We start from the raw sequence: 14114 nt of genomic DNA on the forward strand, positions 1-14114 counted from the left end.
CAGGATCCACTGCAAGCACTATGGCAGTGAGGAGGGAGGTGAGAAAACTTCGATTTCATAGTCGAGTGGCTGCTCATAAGCCACACATCACGCCGGTAAATGCCAAACGATACCTCGCTTGGTGTAAGGTCCCTAAACATAAGACGATTGAACGGTGGAAAAACGTTGTGTGGAGTGACGAATCACGGTGCACAACGTGTCAATCCGATGGCAGGGTGTGGGTATGGCGAATGCCCAGTGAACGTCATCTGCCAGTGCGTGTACTGCAAAAAGTAAAATTCGGAGGAGGTGGTGTTATGGTGTGGTCGTGTTTTTCATGAAGGGTGCTTGCACCCCTTGTTTTGCATGGCACTATCACAGCACAGCCTTACATTGATATTTTAAGCACCTCCTTGCTTCCCACTGTTGAACAGCAATTCGAGGATGGCGATTGCATCTTTCAACACGACCGAGCACCTGTTCATAATGCACAACCTGTGGCGGAGTGGTTACACGACAATGACATCCCTGTAATGGACTGGCCTGTACAGAGTCCTGACCTGAATCCTATAGGACACCTTTGGGATGTTTTGGGACGCCGACTTCGTGTCAGGCCTCACCGACCAATATCGATACCGATCTTCAGTGCAGCACTCCGAGAAGAGTGGGCTGCCATTCCCCAAGAAACCTTCCAGCACCTGATTGAACGTATGCCTGCGAAAGTGGAAGCTGTCATCAAGGCTAAGGGTGGGCCAACACCATGTTGAATTGCAGCATTACCGACAGTGGGCACCACGAACTTGTGAGTCATACTCATCCAGGTGTCCGGATACTTTTGATCTCATAGTGTATATTCAGTTCAGTTCTAATTTAAAACGTTCACCACATTCTTCTTATTTCAGTTACTTGTTTGCGTATGAGAAATCGGTTGGAAACTTTCCTCATGTCAGCACGTTGTAGGTGTCGCCACCGGCGCCAACCTTGTGTGAATGCTCTGAAAAGCTAATCATTTGCATATCACAGCATCTTCTTCCTGTCGGTTAAATTTCACGTCTGTAGCACGCCATCTTCGTGGTGTTGCAATTTTAATGGCCAGTAGTGTACTTCCTCCACCGCTGTTCCTGTTTCTGATAACTTCAAACAGCCGAATTACAGATAGAATTACACATTTTACGGCGGAGTGGACACTGTTTTTAAATTTGTGGGCAGATTGTATCTGTGTTGTACCAGGTCGCAATATCAGAACCTTGCTCTCTCTGAGCTGAGCTATGGCGGAAGGTGAGTAGTGGAGGCTGCCTATATAGCTCACTGTAAGTGCAGTAGAACCGTATTAATGGATAAACTGCGTTCTGGGATGTAACAAGGTGGAGGGGAGTGTGTGGAACGTAGAAACGTGAGGGAAGGTGGATCGCAGGATTGTGGTCATGCACTTCCCTTCTTCATAGGGCTGTAAACTGAAGAGCAAGCAGGAGCGTTACTATTCATTCTGCCCCACTACCTCACAAGGTGTAACTGAAGGGTGTTTCACAAATTTATGCCTAGCCTTCCACAGCTTACCTTTTGAATCACTGATAAGACAGTGCACAGAGATTCCCAGCTGCGTTTATTTTTCGCAGAGTGCGTTACAACTACATGAAATGCAGGAATGTGTTAGTAATAAGACTAACGCAAGCAATGCATATGGGCGGAATCTATGTAAATCTCTGCACACTATTCTGCACTGCTAGAGGGGAAATTGATGCTGTGTCATCCTGTACGACAGCTGTCGTGTTCTTCCAGGAAAGACAACTTCTCACCACAAGCGCTGCTCAATTTTCAGTATGCAGACAGATTATACTTCACCAGCATTTTTTGTCCAGTTCTCTTATGTAAGTAGGAAAAGTAACTTCACTGACCTAAGTTAGTACTCATTTGCAGTTGTTAAGTGCACTATTATGTAAAAAAGAGCTCAACAGTTGGAGTTTTCAACTGTCCGTTACACTTAAGAGCCTGTCCCAAGTATATCATGCTATTCATATGTATTCGACAGTGTCGGCTTCATTGTCTCCACTGTCACAACAGGAGAGGTATAAAATGCATCAACACGGGTTCAGCTCTCCCAACATCAAGAGAGGCCCAGAGACTTAAAACGGCTCCCTCTGCAATAGAAGTAAGTGACCTACACTATGTGATCAAAATTATCCTGACACCTGGCTGAATATGTCTTAGAACTTCGTGGCGACCTCCATCGGTAATGCTGGAATTCAATATGGTGTTGGCCCACCCTTAGTCTTTATGACAGCTTCCACTCTCGCAGGCGTATGTTCAGTCAGGTGCTGGAAGGTTTCTTGGGGAATGGCAGCCCATTCTTCATGGAGTGGAGCCCTGAAGAGAGATATCGATGTCGGTCGGTGAGGCCTGGCACGAAGTCGGAGTTCCAAAACAACCCAAAGGTGTTCTATAGGATTCAGGTAAGGACTCTGTGCAGGCCAGTCCATTACAGGGATGTTGTTGTCGTGTAACCACTCCGCCACAGGCTGTGCATTATGAAGAGGTGCTCGATCGTGTTGAAAGATGCAATCGCCATCCCAGAATTGCTCTTCAACAGTGGGGTGCAAGAAGGTGCTTAAGACATCCATGTAGGCCTGTGCTCTGACAGTGCCACGCAAAACAACAAGGGGTGCAAGTCCCCTCCATGATAAACACGACCACACCATAACACCAACGCCTCCGAATTTTACTGTTGGCACTACACACGCTGGCAGATGACGTTCACGGGGCATTCACCATACCCACACCCTGCCATCGGATCGCCACATTGTGTACCGTGATTCGTCACTCCACACAACGTTTTTCAATTGTTCAAACGTCCAATGTTTACGCTCCTTACACCAAGCGAGGCGCCGTTTGGCATTTACCGGCGTGATGTGTGGCTTACGAGCAGCCGCTCAACCATGAAATCCAAATTTTCTCACTTCCCTTCTCACTGTGATAGTACTTGCAGTGGATCATGATGCAGTTTGGAATTCCTGTGTGACGTTCTGGATAGAAGTCTGCCTATTACACATTACGACCCTCTTCAACTGTCGGCGGTCACTGTCAGTCAGCCGACAAGGTCGGCCTGTACGCTTTTGTGCTGTACGTGTCCCTTCACGTTTCCACTTCTTTATCACATCGGGAACAGTGGACCTAGGGATCTTTAGCAGTGTGAAAATCTCGCTTACAGAAGTATGACTCGAGTGAAACCCAATCACGTGACCACGTTCGAAGTCAGTGAGTTCTGCAGAGCGCCCCATTCTGCTCTCTCACAATGTCTAATGACTACTGAGGTCGCTGATATGGAGTACCTGGCAGTAGGTGGCAGCACAATGCACCTAATATGAAAAACGTTTGTTTTTGGAGGTGTACGGATACTTTTGATCACATAGTGTATGTGATGCGGAACTTCAGATATTTTAACGTAAGTCAAGCAATGCATTACAGCATATTGCTGCTCTAGACCTGAACATGTTAAGTACCAGTCCATCGGACATATTTTCAATCACCCTGCAAGATAAACTGTGGATGTATGGTGAGTGGCTCCACTCAGTCCAGCCCTTTGCACAATTGCCAACAGTTCCTGAACGGAAGGGATATATGCAGTCTACCAGTAACACAGCTAATGGTAAGAAAAGTGCAGTAACGTTCTGGTCATTCATTAATTCACCATAAAGTGACTCCAATACAGTTTAATGGCTTTACAATAAGCTATCAATGATGAACAGCAGGAAGGTACCACATTTATCAATGCAATCCCTTTCCCTCCAACACTACATAGGTCACTAACAACATCACACTTACACTTTTCGGCCATTGCTCATAGTAAGGTATTTTACATAAAAGCTCACTTAACAACTGTAAATAAGTACTCACTCAATAAAGTTGCTTATGGGCCTTCCCGTTAACACTATACCAAAATTTGCGACTACACGAATTTTTCCCCATATTTCCTCTTAAATGACTGGACTACAAGCGAGCGATAGATTAGCTCTTCGTGCGAGGGTCGAGCTTTGTGTGTAACAGCTCATATCATCTCGTGTTAGAGATATCTGACCGAATTCCATTTTGGAGCAGATGAAAATTTGGTTTATTTTTAGGATAGCGTAATGGGGTCATCTAACTTCAGGAAAAAAAGGAAGTTTCTCGTGTGTCCAAAAATGGAAACATCATCAGGAAATAAATTTTCGTAAATTTTTTAATATACCATTTTAAAACACAGTGCAACCCTTCTCGAACAAACTGATGCTATTTCCGTCTTCGTACACTGAACAGTTTGTCAATTTGGCCAAGTCCAGTGCTGTGTAAGATGACCGGTGGCAACTCTGCTACGCGCCTCCATCTGCTCCTGCACAAGTGTCGATTCTAGAGTAATTTTAAACAGTATACTTGATATTCGAGCCCTGTCTTCTCACAGCGCGACATGAGTGAATAATATCCTTGTTTAGTCTGGAACGCTTTGTCCAAAGATATGTCACCTCCAATCAAAGATCGGACTAGTACGTATAGCATACCTGTTATTTCTTTGTTTTAGAAATAGAAGTTCCACGGCTGTAATGTTTTTATTTTATTTACATTTCGTTTTTTACTGCTGTTTTCAGGGTCGCTGCGCTGTGTGTGTGTGTGTGTGTGTGTGTGTGTGGGACGTCTATTTCTCTGTTAAGGAATATATTGCCGTAGTTCATCATTTATTCATTTAGGAAGTCATCAAACTTCCTCTTACGAAGCGTAATCTATAATTCCTCTAATAATTCCAGATGCTTTCCATCATGTTGAATTTATATAAGTGTTAAATATATATGTTGATATCAACGGCGTAGCGCATACTAGTACACCTCTATATGTTCGTCAGCCAACCAAATGTGAATAACATGACACTGAGGGCAGATATCAAGTGACCATGGCCTTGGAGGCAGCAGGTGGAGGAAGGAGTGTTGAATACTGGAAGAACTGCGAAGTACTCTCCCACTTACCGACATCCGGTAAGTCTTGCCTAATAGTAACACTAGAGCTACCTCACTCAACAGCTGGAAAAAATGAAATGTCGACACTGCTCTCAGATTGCAGTTGTGGACTTGTTAGGCACCGACGGAATATGGTAGCGCAGATCATGTATTCTAGTTAGTTTGTTACTTTCTTGTTCCATGTATCACTTATACAAGGAACCGTAATGATGTGGAAGGAACGAGTCTTTATTTAAAACGAGCTGAAGGATATTGTACAAAGAGAGGGCAATATTCAAAAAAGTTGATGTACTTTGTAAATATTCATTCGTTTAATTTCCTTAAATAGATTTGTTCCAAAATTGAAATTATTTCAAAGTGTATTGACCTTTCAAGCGTGTTACAGTAGAAAAGGACGTAACAGTGAATTTCGGGCTGTCAGGTACGGGGATAAAGATTATCTTAACAAAAGCTCAGAACATCGCGGTTACAAAAGAGCTGCATTTCTCGATTAGTGTAAGCCAGATATCGATATTTATGTATATTTGCAGGTGGGGATATTCAGCCTCCAAATAGTTGTTAAAATTCGTGGTGGACACGTCACGTGCTTCCAGTTGAAATCCATAGAAGGATGAAACCTGTATACAGTGGTGACAGTATCGATACAGCAAGAGTACGACACTGGGTTGTTCGTGCTTGTAATGAAGGAAACGGTGGTGCTAGTCTCAGCGAGTGTGTGACAGCTCGGAGTGGATCACTGACGCCAAAAATGTCCAAGACCGTGCCATTAGCAGACACAGTCATGCTCACAGTATTCTGGGATGTTCAAGGTGAATAGCTGAAGGATTCACCATGAATTGTTAAACATATCGATACATTTGCTCGTTCTGAATATACGAGGGCGTCCTAAAAAGTAGTGCCTCCTAATTTTTGAGTGAAAACTCTTAAAACTTTTTAAATGAAACGAATTTTATAAACATTCTACATCTTTGTTCTTTGCGTCTACACATTTAATTTTCATCGTAGTCCTCTTGGCGACGAACACTTTTCTCCCAACTAGAGAAGAGTTTGTTGATAGCGTCACTGTAGTATGTGTCTGAAGCTCGGGGTCTAGCGGCTAGCGTTGGTGCCTCTGGGTCACGGGGTCCCGGGTTCGATTCCTGGCCGGGTTCGGGATTTTCTCTGCCTGGAGACTGGGTGTTTGTGTTGTCCCCATCATTTCATCATCATCATTCGTGACAGTGGCTATGAAAGAAATTGGACTGTGTAAAAATTGTGACTCTGTCTGGGCACTGATGAGCGCAGAGTTGAGAGCCCCACAAACCAAACATCACTGTAGAATGTTTGACATTGTAGACGGAACTACAACCTCACCTCTGTTTGCACAACGTCATCGCCATCAACGTGAAGTTCTTGAAGATGTTCTTTAATAAATTTCCTTTAATTTACGTCTATGGTCACAAACTTTTTGTTCACAGATTACCGGTTTCGGTCTGTAATGACCATTTTCAGATCTGCAGCAAAAATACGGAAACAACGTAAACACACTCATTGTCTACAGCTTAAAAACGATAAATAGACCATAATGAAAAGTACTACTGACATATATATGCAAGTGTGCGCTTTATGTATGAAGAAGCATACCTGTGTTTTATAAAAACAGTGTCCTAATGTACTGCAGGCATAGTGGCATTGTCAAATGTTAAATACAAAATCAGCACTAGCATCGTCAAATATATATAACTAACAGCATATACACGAGTCATTTTGTCAGTAGCACTACTGTTCAAAACAAGCTGCCCTACAATAGCCACAAGAAGTTTGTGTTGCAAGTTCACCAGATGTCGCTACAGTAGGCACACACTAGTTTTCAGTGATCTATTGAACAGCAAGGGAGCGGATACAATCTTTGGAGTCTGTAATGAGCTTATAAGGTATAAAAGGCATTTGTTGTTGTTGTGGTCTTCAGTCCTGAGACTGGTTTGATGCAGCTGTCCATGCTACTCTATCCTGTCCAAGCTTCTTCATCTCCCAGTACTTACTGCAACCTACATCCTTCTGAATCTGCTTAGTATATTCATCTCTTGTTCTCCCTCTACGATTTTTACCCTCCACACTGCCTTCAAATGCTAAATTTGTGATCCCTTGATGCCTCAGAACATGTCCTACCAACCGGTCCCTTCTTCTTGTCAAGTTGTGCCACAAACTCCTCTTCTCCCCAATTCTATTCAACATCTCCTCATTAGTTGTGTGATCTACCCATCTAATCTTCAGCATTCTTCTTTAGCACCACATTTCGAAAGCTGCTATTCTCTTCTTGTCCAAACTATTTATCGTCCATGTTTCACTTCCGTACATGGCTACACTCCATACAAATACTTTCAGAAACGACATCCTGACACTTAAATCTATACTCGATGTTAACAAATTTCTCTTCTTCAGAAACGCTTTCCTTGCCATTGCCAGTCTACATTTTATATCCTCTCTACTTCGACCATCATCAGGCATTACAGTAATAAAAAGCAATGAAATAGAACACGACAAAAGTCAGATTGTTAAAAAGAGGAAGAGTTACGAGACAATAATTGACATATGTTCGAGTGCCAATATTATAGATAATGACATAAGTAATAAACATCAGTCATAGTGCATATTGCATTATGGTCTATTTATTGTTTTTAAGCTGTAGACGATCTGCGAGTGTATTTATGTTGTTCCCATATTTTTGCTGCAGATCTGAAGATGGTCATTATAGACCGAAACCGGTAATCTGTGAAGCAAAAGTTTGTGACCATAGACGTAAATTAAAGGAAATTTATCCTATATACGGGTCACTGTTTTACTCGCGACGATGTCGCAGCTTGTGGTGTTCTTTAAGTTTTGGAAATAGATTAAAATCGGATGCGGCGAAGTCGGGACTGTATGGAGGATAATCGATGAAATTGAACCCAAGGCGTCGAATTGTTGCAGATGTCTCGGCGCTCGCGTGTGGACTGCCATTGTCATGCTGAAGGAGAGGGTGTTCCATGAGAGGAAAAAAATCTTCGAATTGGTGCTATCGGTTTTCTGAGAGTCTCGCGGTATCTTTAGGCACGAATATCAAATGCATCGCACCTGGAACATCCCAGAACACTGTGAGCATGACTGCGCCTACTGATGGCATGGCCTCGAACATTTTTGGCTTCAGCGATCCACTCCGAGCTCTCTCACAGTCGCTGAGACTAGCACCACCGTTTCCTTCATTACAAGCACGAACAACCCAGTGTCACACTCTGGTGTGTCGATACTGTCACCACTGTACACAGCTTTCATTCTTCTATGGATCTCAGTTGGAAGCTCGTGATGGGTAAAGTTGGTTGCAAGTCGCTAAGTTACTCTTGTTCTGAAATACTGGACGAACATTTTGTGGCTGTTTATTTGCGCGTCGTGATTTGAGCTAGCTTCTCCCCCCTTCTCTCCAGACAGTAAGTCACATGTGTACCGAGGTCGGTTGAAACCGAGCCAGTGGTTTAGCAGGAGATGTGGAACATACGTACATCCACTATTATAATACACTACTCGCCATTCAAATTGCTACACCAAGAAGGAACGCAGATGATAAACGGGTATTCATTGGACAAATATATTATACTAGAACTTACATGTCATTGCATTTTCACGCAATTTGGGTCCATAGATCCTAGAAATCAGTATCCAGAGCAACCACCTCTGGCCGTAACAACGGCCTTGATACGCCTGGGCATTGAGTCAAACAGAGCTTGGATGGCGTGTACAGGTACAGCTGCCCATGCAGCTTCAACACGATACCACAGTTCATCAAGAGTGGTGACTGGCGTATTGTGATGAGTCAGTTGCTCGGCCACCATTGACCAGACGTTTTCAGTTGGTGAGAGATCTGGAGAATGTGCTGGCCAGGGCAGCAGTCGAACATTTTCTGTATCCAGAAAGGCCCGTACAGGACCTAAAACATGAGGTCGTGCATTACCCTGCTGAAATGTAGGGTTTCGCAAGGATTGAATGATGGGTAGAGCCACGGGTCGTAACACATCTGAAATGTAACGTCCACTGTTCAAAGTGCCGTCAAAGCGAACAAAAGGTGACCGAGACGTGTAACCAATGGCACCCCATACCATCACGCCGGGTGATACGCCAGTATGACGATGACGAATACACGTTTCCAATGTGCGTTCACCGCGATGTCCCCAAATACGGATGCGTCCATCGTGATGCTGTAAACAGAACCTGGATTCATCCGAGAAAATGACGTTTTGCCATTCGTGCACCCAGGTTCGTCGTTGAGTACACCATCGCAGGCGCTCCTGTCTGTGATGCAGCGTCAAAGGTAACCGCAGCCATGGTCTCCGAGCTGATAGTCCATGCTGCTGCAAACGTCATCGAACAGTTCGTGCAGATGGTTGTTGTCTTGCAAACGTCCCCGTCTGTTGACTCAGGGACTGAAACGTAGCTGCACCATCCGTTACAGCCATGCGGATAAGATGCCTGTCATCTCGACTGCTAGTGATACGAGGCCGTTGGGATCCAGCACGACGTTCAGTATTACCCTCCTGAAACCACCGATTCCATATTCTTCTAACAGTCATCGGATCTCGACTAATCGGATCTCGACCAACGCGAGCAGCAGTGTCGCGATACGATAACCGCTATCGCGATAGGCTACAATCCGACCTTTATCAAAGTCGGAAACGTGATGGTACGTATTTCTCCTCCTTACACGAGGCATCACAACAACGTTTCACCAGGCAACGCCGGTCAACTGCTGTTTGTGTATGAGAAATCGGTTGGAAACTTTCCTCATGTCAGCACGTTGTAGGTGTCGCCACTGGCGCCAACCTTGTGTGAATGCTCTGAAAAACTAATCATTTGATATCACAGCATCTTCTTCCTGTCGGTTAAATTTCGCTCTGTAGCACGTCATCTTCGTGTTGTAGCAATTCTAATGGCCAGTAGTGTATGTATGGATGCATGAGGAATATAATGTCAAGTTGATAAAATCCGTTAGAGGGAAAATAGTATGATCATGATGAAATCATTTTTATTCACTACCGCAAGTCCCCAATGTAACGGTGATAAGTCAGCAAGGTAATTACAGCTACCTCGAACATAAGGAACGAAACTGGTCAGATCTATCGCACGTTTTTCTTTGTAATCAGCGTAACTGATACAAATTTGTACTTGTTTACTTGCAATTGTGCTTATCCTTTTTAATTAAAAGGAATACAATGGCTGGCCGGGGTGGCCGAAAGGTTCTAGGCGCTACAGTCTGGAACCGCGCGACCGCTATGGTCGCAGGTTGAAATCCTGCTTCGGGCATGAATGTGTGTGATGTCCTTAGGTTAGTTAGGTTTAAGTAGTTCTAAGTTCTAGGGGACTGATGACCTCAGAAGTTAAGTCCCATAGTGCTCAGAGCCATTTGAGCCATTTTGAATACGGTGGCTGTTCTTAGTCACCCTGTTCCCACATGATGCAAGCATCTCATGAGTTTATCGTCTTTCTCAAGTCCCCAGACCGATCTTTGAGTGCTTCATAAATGTTCTGTCATTCATATTTCTTTCTGTTCGGCATTTGTAATGTGGATCTCTTCGATCTCACAAGCACCTATGACACATTAAACTATCAGAGATATTACGTTCTGCTCAGTCCGCTCCAGCGCTGACACACTTGTATCAACCAGAAAAGATCCCTAGCAAGACAGGAGAGAAATGCTCACTGTGCTACCACTACCACAGCAGAGAAAAAGTAAACTTTCTGTAATGTTTCGCGTAAAGACCGACAAATAGTGGAACACGACCTAATTGTGTTCACACGTGCTCGCTTACAGTATACACAGAAAGAATTGAAAGGTTTGGTACAAGAAGGAGGCAGCTCCACTTTTTCCAGTTTGTGTCAAATTAAAAAAAAAAGTTTTAAAAATTCAGTTTTCACCAAAACGAAAAAACTGTCAACCTTGTTTTAGGCTATGGGGTATCTAATACTACTGACGAGAATACACACAAATGCAGGCACTCAGGTACGTGCAATAGAGTTTTGAATTTTGGAGGTCTCCGTTTTGCTCCAAAGTGAATGAAAAACTCTTTGTAGGATCATTTTCTTCATAATTAACCATATTTCAGTTTAAAAAAACATTTATTAATAAAGAAAGTACAACAGTATTGGTATAATACAGTCCTTCAGTCACTTGAGGATCGTTTGAAGCATCTGACGTCAACTGGTAGCAAAACCGCATTTTGTTTTGCCCAAGATACTTTCTGGCCAGCTCTTTGACATCTTTAAACTTTTGGCCTTTAAGCGGGAGGAGACAATCATAAGCTTGATGAAGGTGGTCCATTGTTATGAGACTCGCAGGTCCTTGGTTGCAAATTTGCGCATTATCAAAGGAAGTCATCCCTACGGTCGCACTGCATTGAATAATCTCTTTACCTATGTATACCTGTTTATAGAGGAATATTTTGTACTTAGTGATCAAATATTTTCCTCTTTTCTTGTTCGATAATGATACCTAAGGGTTCTTTACAAAAAATGTCTTCAACGTGTCAACAAAGTGGAAAATAAATCTCTGGTCCACTTCAGTGACACGAAATTTGGGGCTGGTTCTTCTGATAATGCGAGCATAGTCCACTGAAAGAAAAACTCTTTCCACCTTCCTCAAACACTTTTCTATATAACCGAACGCTCTGTCGCATGGCATAAAGCTGTGGTCCGGTTCTGGGAATCGATGAACGATCTTCGTAAAGCGGCCACCATTGCCCAAGGTAAAGCAGGTATTGCGTTAACGAATGATTTTTATTTCGTGAGACACAGTTATCGGAAAATAGGTAAAGTGTTTTGATATCATCTGTTAAAACGTGATTGATGTAATGATGTATAAAACTTATTGGCTCATTGGGCGTCTTTTTTTCAGATGGTTTCATCATAGAGATAAAAATAATGTTTTCCAGTCTTACCAGACTGCATCGCAAAGCTATAGACCCACAACTGGCGTTTATAAAGGAACTTTGGGGAGAGACACATTTTGTTGGTAGTCGAAGCACAAGATCTCTGTGTCATTATTACATTGTGCAAGTGCCATCTTGTCTTTAATATCTTGATAAAATGAATCCGTCCGACTCTGATGAAGTAGCTTGGCATCCGGGAGCTCCTTACGTCTCTCATCTGAGATAGGAGAGGCACTGAGTTCCTTTTGTATGTTGCCACACTTTTGACACGTGTCCGATCTTGAGTGCCCGAATCGGATGTTAAAGTGTGTCTCGAAGTACCGAAAATAAAAATCCTATTCTACTGGAGATTCAGGGTGCTTCTCCATGTACAAACGATGCACTGCTTTGATAGTGAGGTCTGCAGGCAAGTATTGTCTATTGCCATTGTCTCGTCGACTGTAATGCGATTCTCGCCTAGGGAAACTGCCAATGTGACAATGGACCTTTTGCACAGTTTCATTTGGAATTTTGTTGGGTCTTCTATTATGCTTTCCCCTACCATCTGGTTTTGGTGTGATAGATTCGTCAAAAGAAAGTTGCTTTGCGATGTTTTCCACTCGCTCTCTGAACACACCATACAGAGACGCAAATGCTTTTTTTACAGACTCTTGCATTACTCTCATCTCCTCCTTCCTATTGTTTGGGGGAAGAACGAGGCAGTTTCTCTGAAGCTAGTGGGTGGAGCTGCCTCTTTCTTGCACCAAACGGAGGTTTTTTTTTTTTTTTTTTTTTTTTTTTTTTTTTTTTTTTTTTTTTTTTTTGTATGCGATAGAATGTTCAACTCAATAGAGCAAAAAAGTGGAGCTACCTCCTTATTAAGCCAAACCCTTCAATTGTCGTTCAACCGTGCAACTTCCTGGCAGATTAAAACTGTGTGACAGACAGGGACTCAAACTTGCCCCCTCTGCTTTTCGCAGACCGGAGCTCTACCGTCAGAACTATACGAGCACAACTCCCGATCCAGCCTAACAGCGCCGCTTCCTCCAGTACTCCTCTCCTACTTTGCACTATTCACACGAGTGCTCCGGTGTGAACCGGGCTGCGCTATTGAGCGTTCGCTGCCCGCAGGCTTCCTGAGCACGGGCGACGCCGCGGCGCCGGGCAACTACGCACTCAAGGACCAGGTGCTGGCGCTGCGCTGGCTGCGCCGCCACGCGCCGGCCTTCGGCGGCGACCCGCGGGCCGTCACCGTCAGCGGGCAGAGCGCGGGCGCCGCCTCGGCGCACCTGCTGCTGCTGTCGCCCGTCTCCGCAGGTCAGCCCCGCCCCTCTCACATTCAAGTAATACTCCAGCCTGTCTGAGTTGGTTATATACAGCGTGGTCCATTGATCGTGACCGGGACAAATATCTCAGGAAATAAGCGTCAAACAAAAAAACTACAAAGAACGAAACTCGTCTAGCTTGAACGGGGAAACCACATGGCACTATGGTTGGCCCGCTAGATGGCACAGCCATAGGTCAAACGGATATCAACTGCGTTTTTTTAAAAATAGGAACCCCCATTTTTTTATTACATATTCGTGTAGTACGTAAAGCTGAGAGGCACCCACATGCCTTGCTCATACTGAGGCATCAAGCAGTCAGGCCTGCAAGATGAGTGGTCTACCAAGCGAGTGGATTCATTCTTATTTATCGAGTAACATGAGGTCTAGCACTCACAATTAAGTTACAAATTATTCTCCTGTATGAATATTACGCAACATCTGACTATTAGTAATTTACACAAATCTGACTGTTCACTACTCACTGGAAATACCACATTTTCTTTCTTACCCAACGGCTTTGATCAACACGTGGTCATCGCACTGAACATGAATGGCGCACACATTGTAAATTCTGGATATCATGGCAACATACAATTCGAAGGAAAAGGCCACCAATCTTTTTCTTTTCACTATCTATTTTATTCCGATAAATTCTATAGCCTAAAGACACCATTACATTTTCTACAACAATTTCACATGAGAAACTCCGCCCAGTGGGCATGGCTTTACATTGGTGATTCTCTATCTTATGGTCTCATAATTACCTAACACTTCAGTGCACTTTCTGGACAGGGTGGTGGATCTTTTGCTATATCTCACACTTCGACTCTCACACCCATCATCACGAAAATTTCCTCCAGACCGAGCGGTACAAAAGGAACATGCATAACCCACTACCTCTGAACCTATCATGCTAC

The 14114-nt window shown here is 43.8% G+C and overlaps 1 protein-coding gene across 5 annotated transcripts in view; it reads left to right on the plus strand.

Annotated features, from left to right (window-relative positions):
• LOC124614045 (juvenile hormone esterase-like) overlaps nt 1-14114 on the plus strand; it is a 496653-nt gene that overhangs the window by 178180 nt on the left and 304359 nt on the right. For all 5 annotated transcript variants that reach the window (XR_006979685.1, XM_047142877.1, XM_047142878.1 and 2 more), the window contains one exon: nt 13001-13186. Coding sequence is in view for 4 of the 5 variants with exons in the window: in XM_047142877.1 (XP_046998833.1) it covers nt 13001-13186 (186 nt within the window). In the remaining variant the exon portion in view is untranslated. The remainder of the gene's footprint in view (nt 1-13000; nt 13187-14114) is intronic.

This window comes from Schistocerca americana, chromosome 4 (assembly GCF_021461395.2).
Source record: "Schistocerca americana isolate TAMUIC-IGC-003095 chromosome 4, iqSchAmer2.1, whole genome shotgun sequence".
Classification (NCBI taxonomy): domain Eukaryota; kingdom Metazoa; phylum Arthropoda; class Insecta; order Orthoptera; family Acrididae; genus Schistocerca; species Schistocerca americana.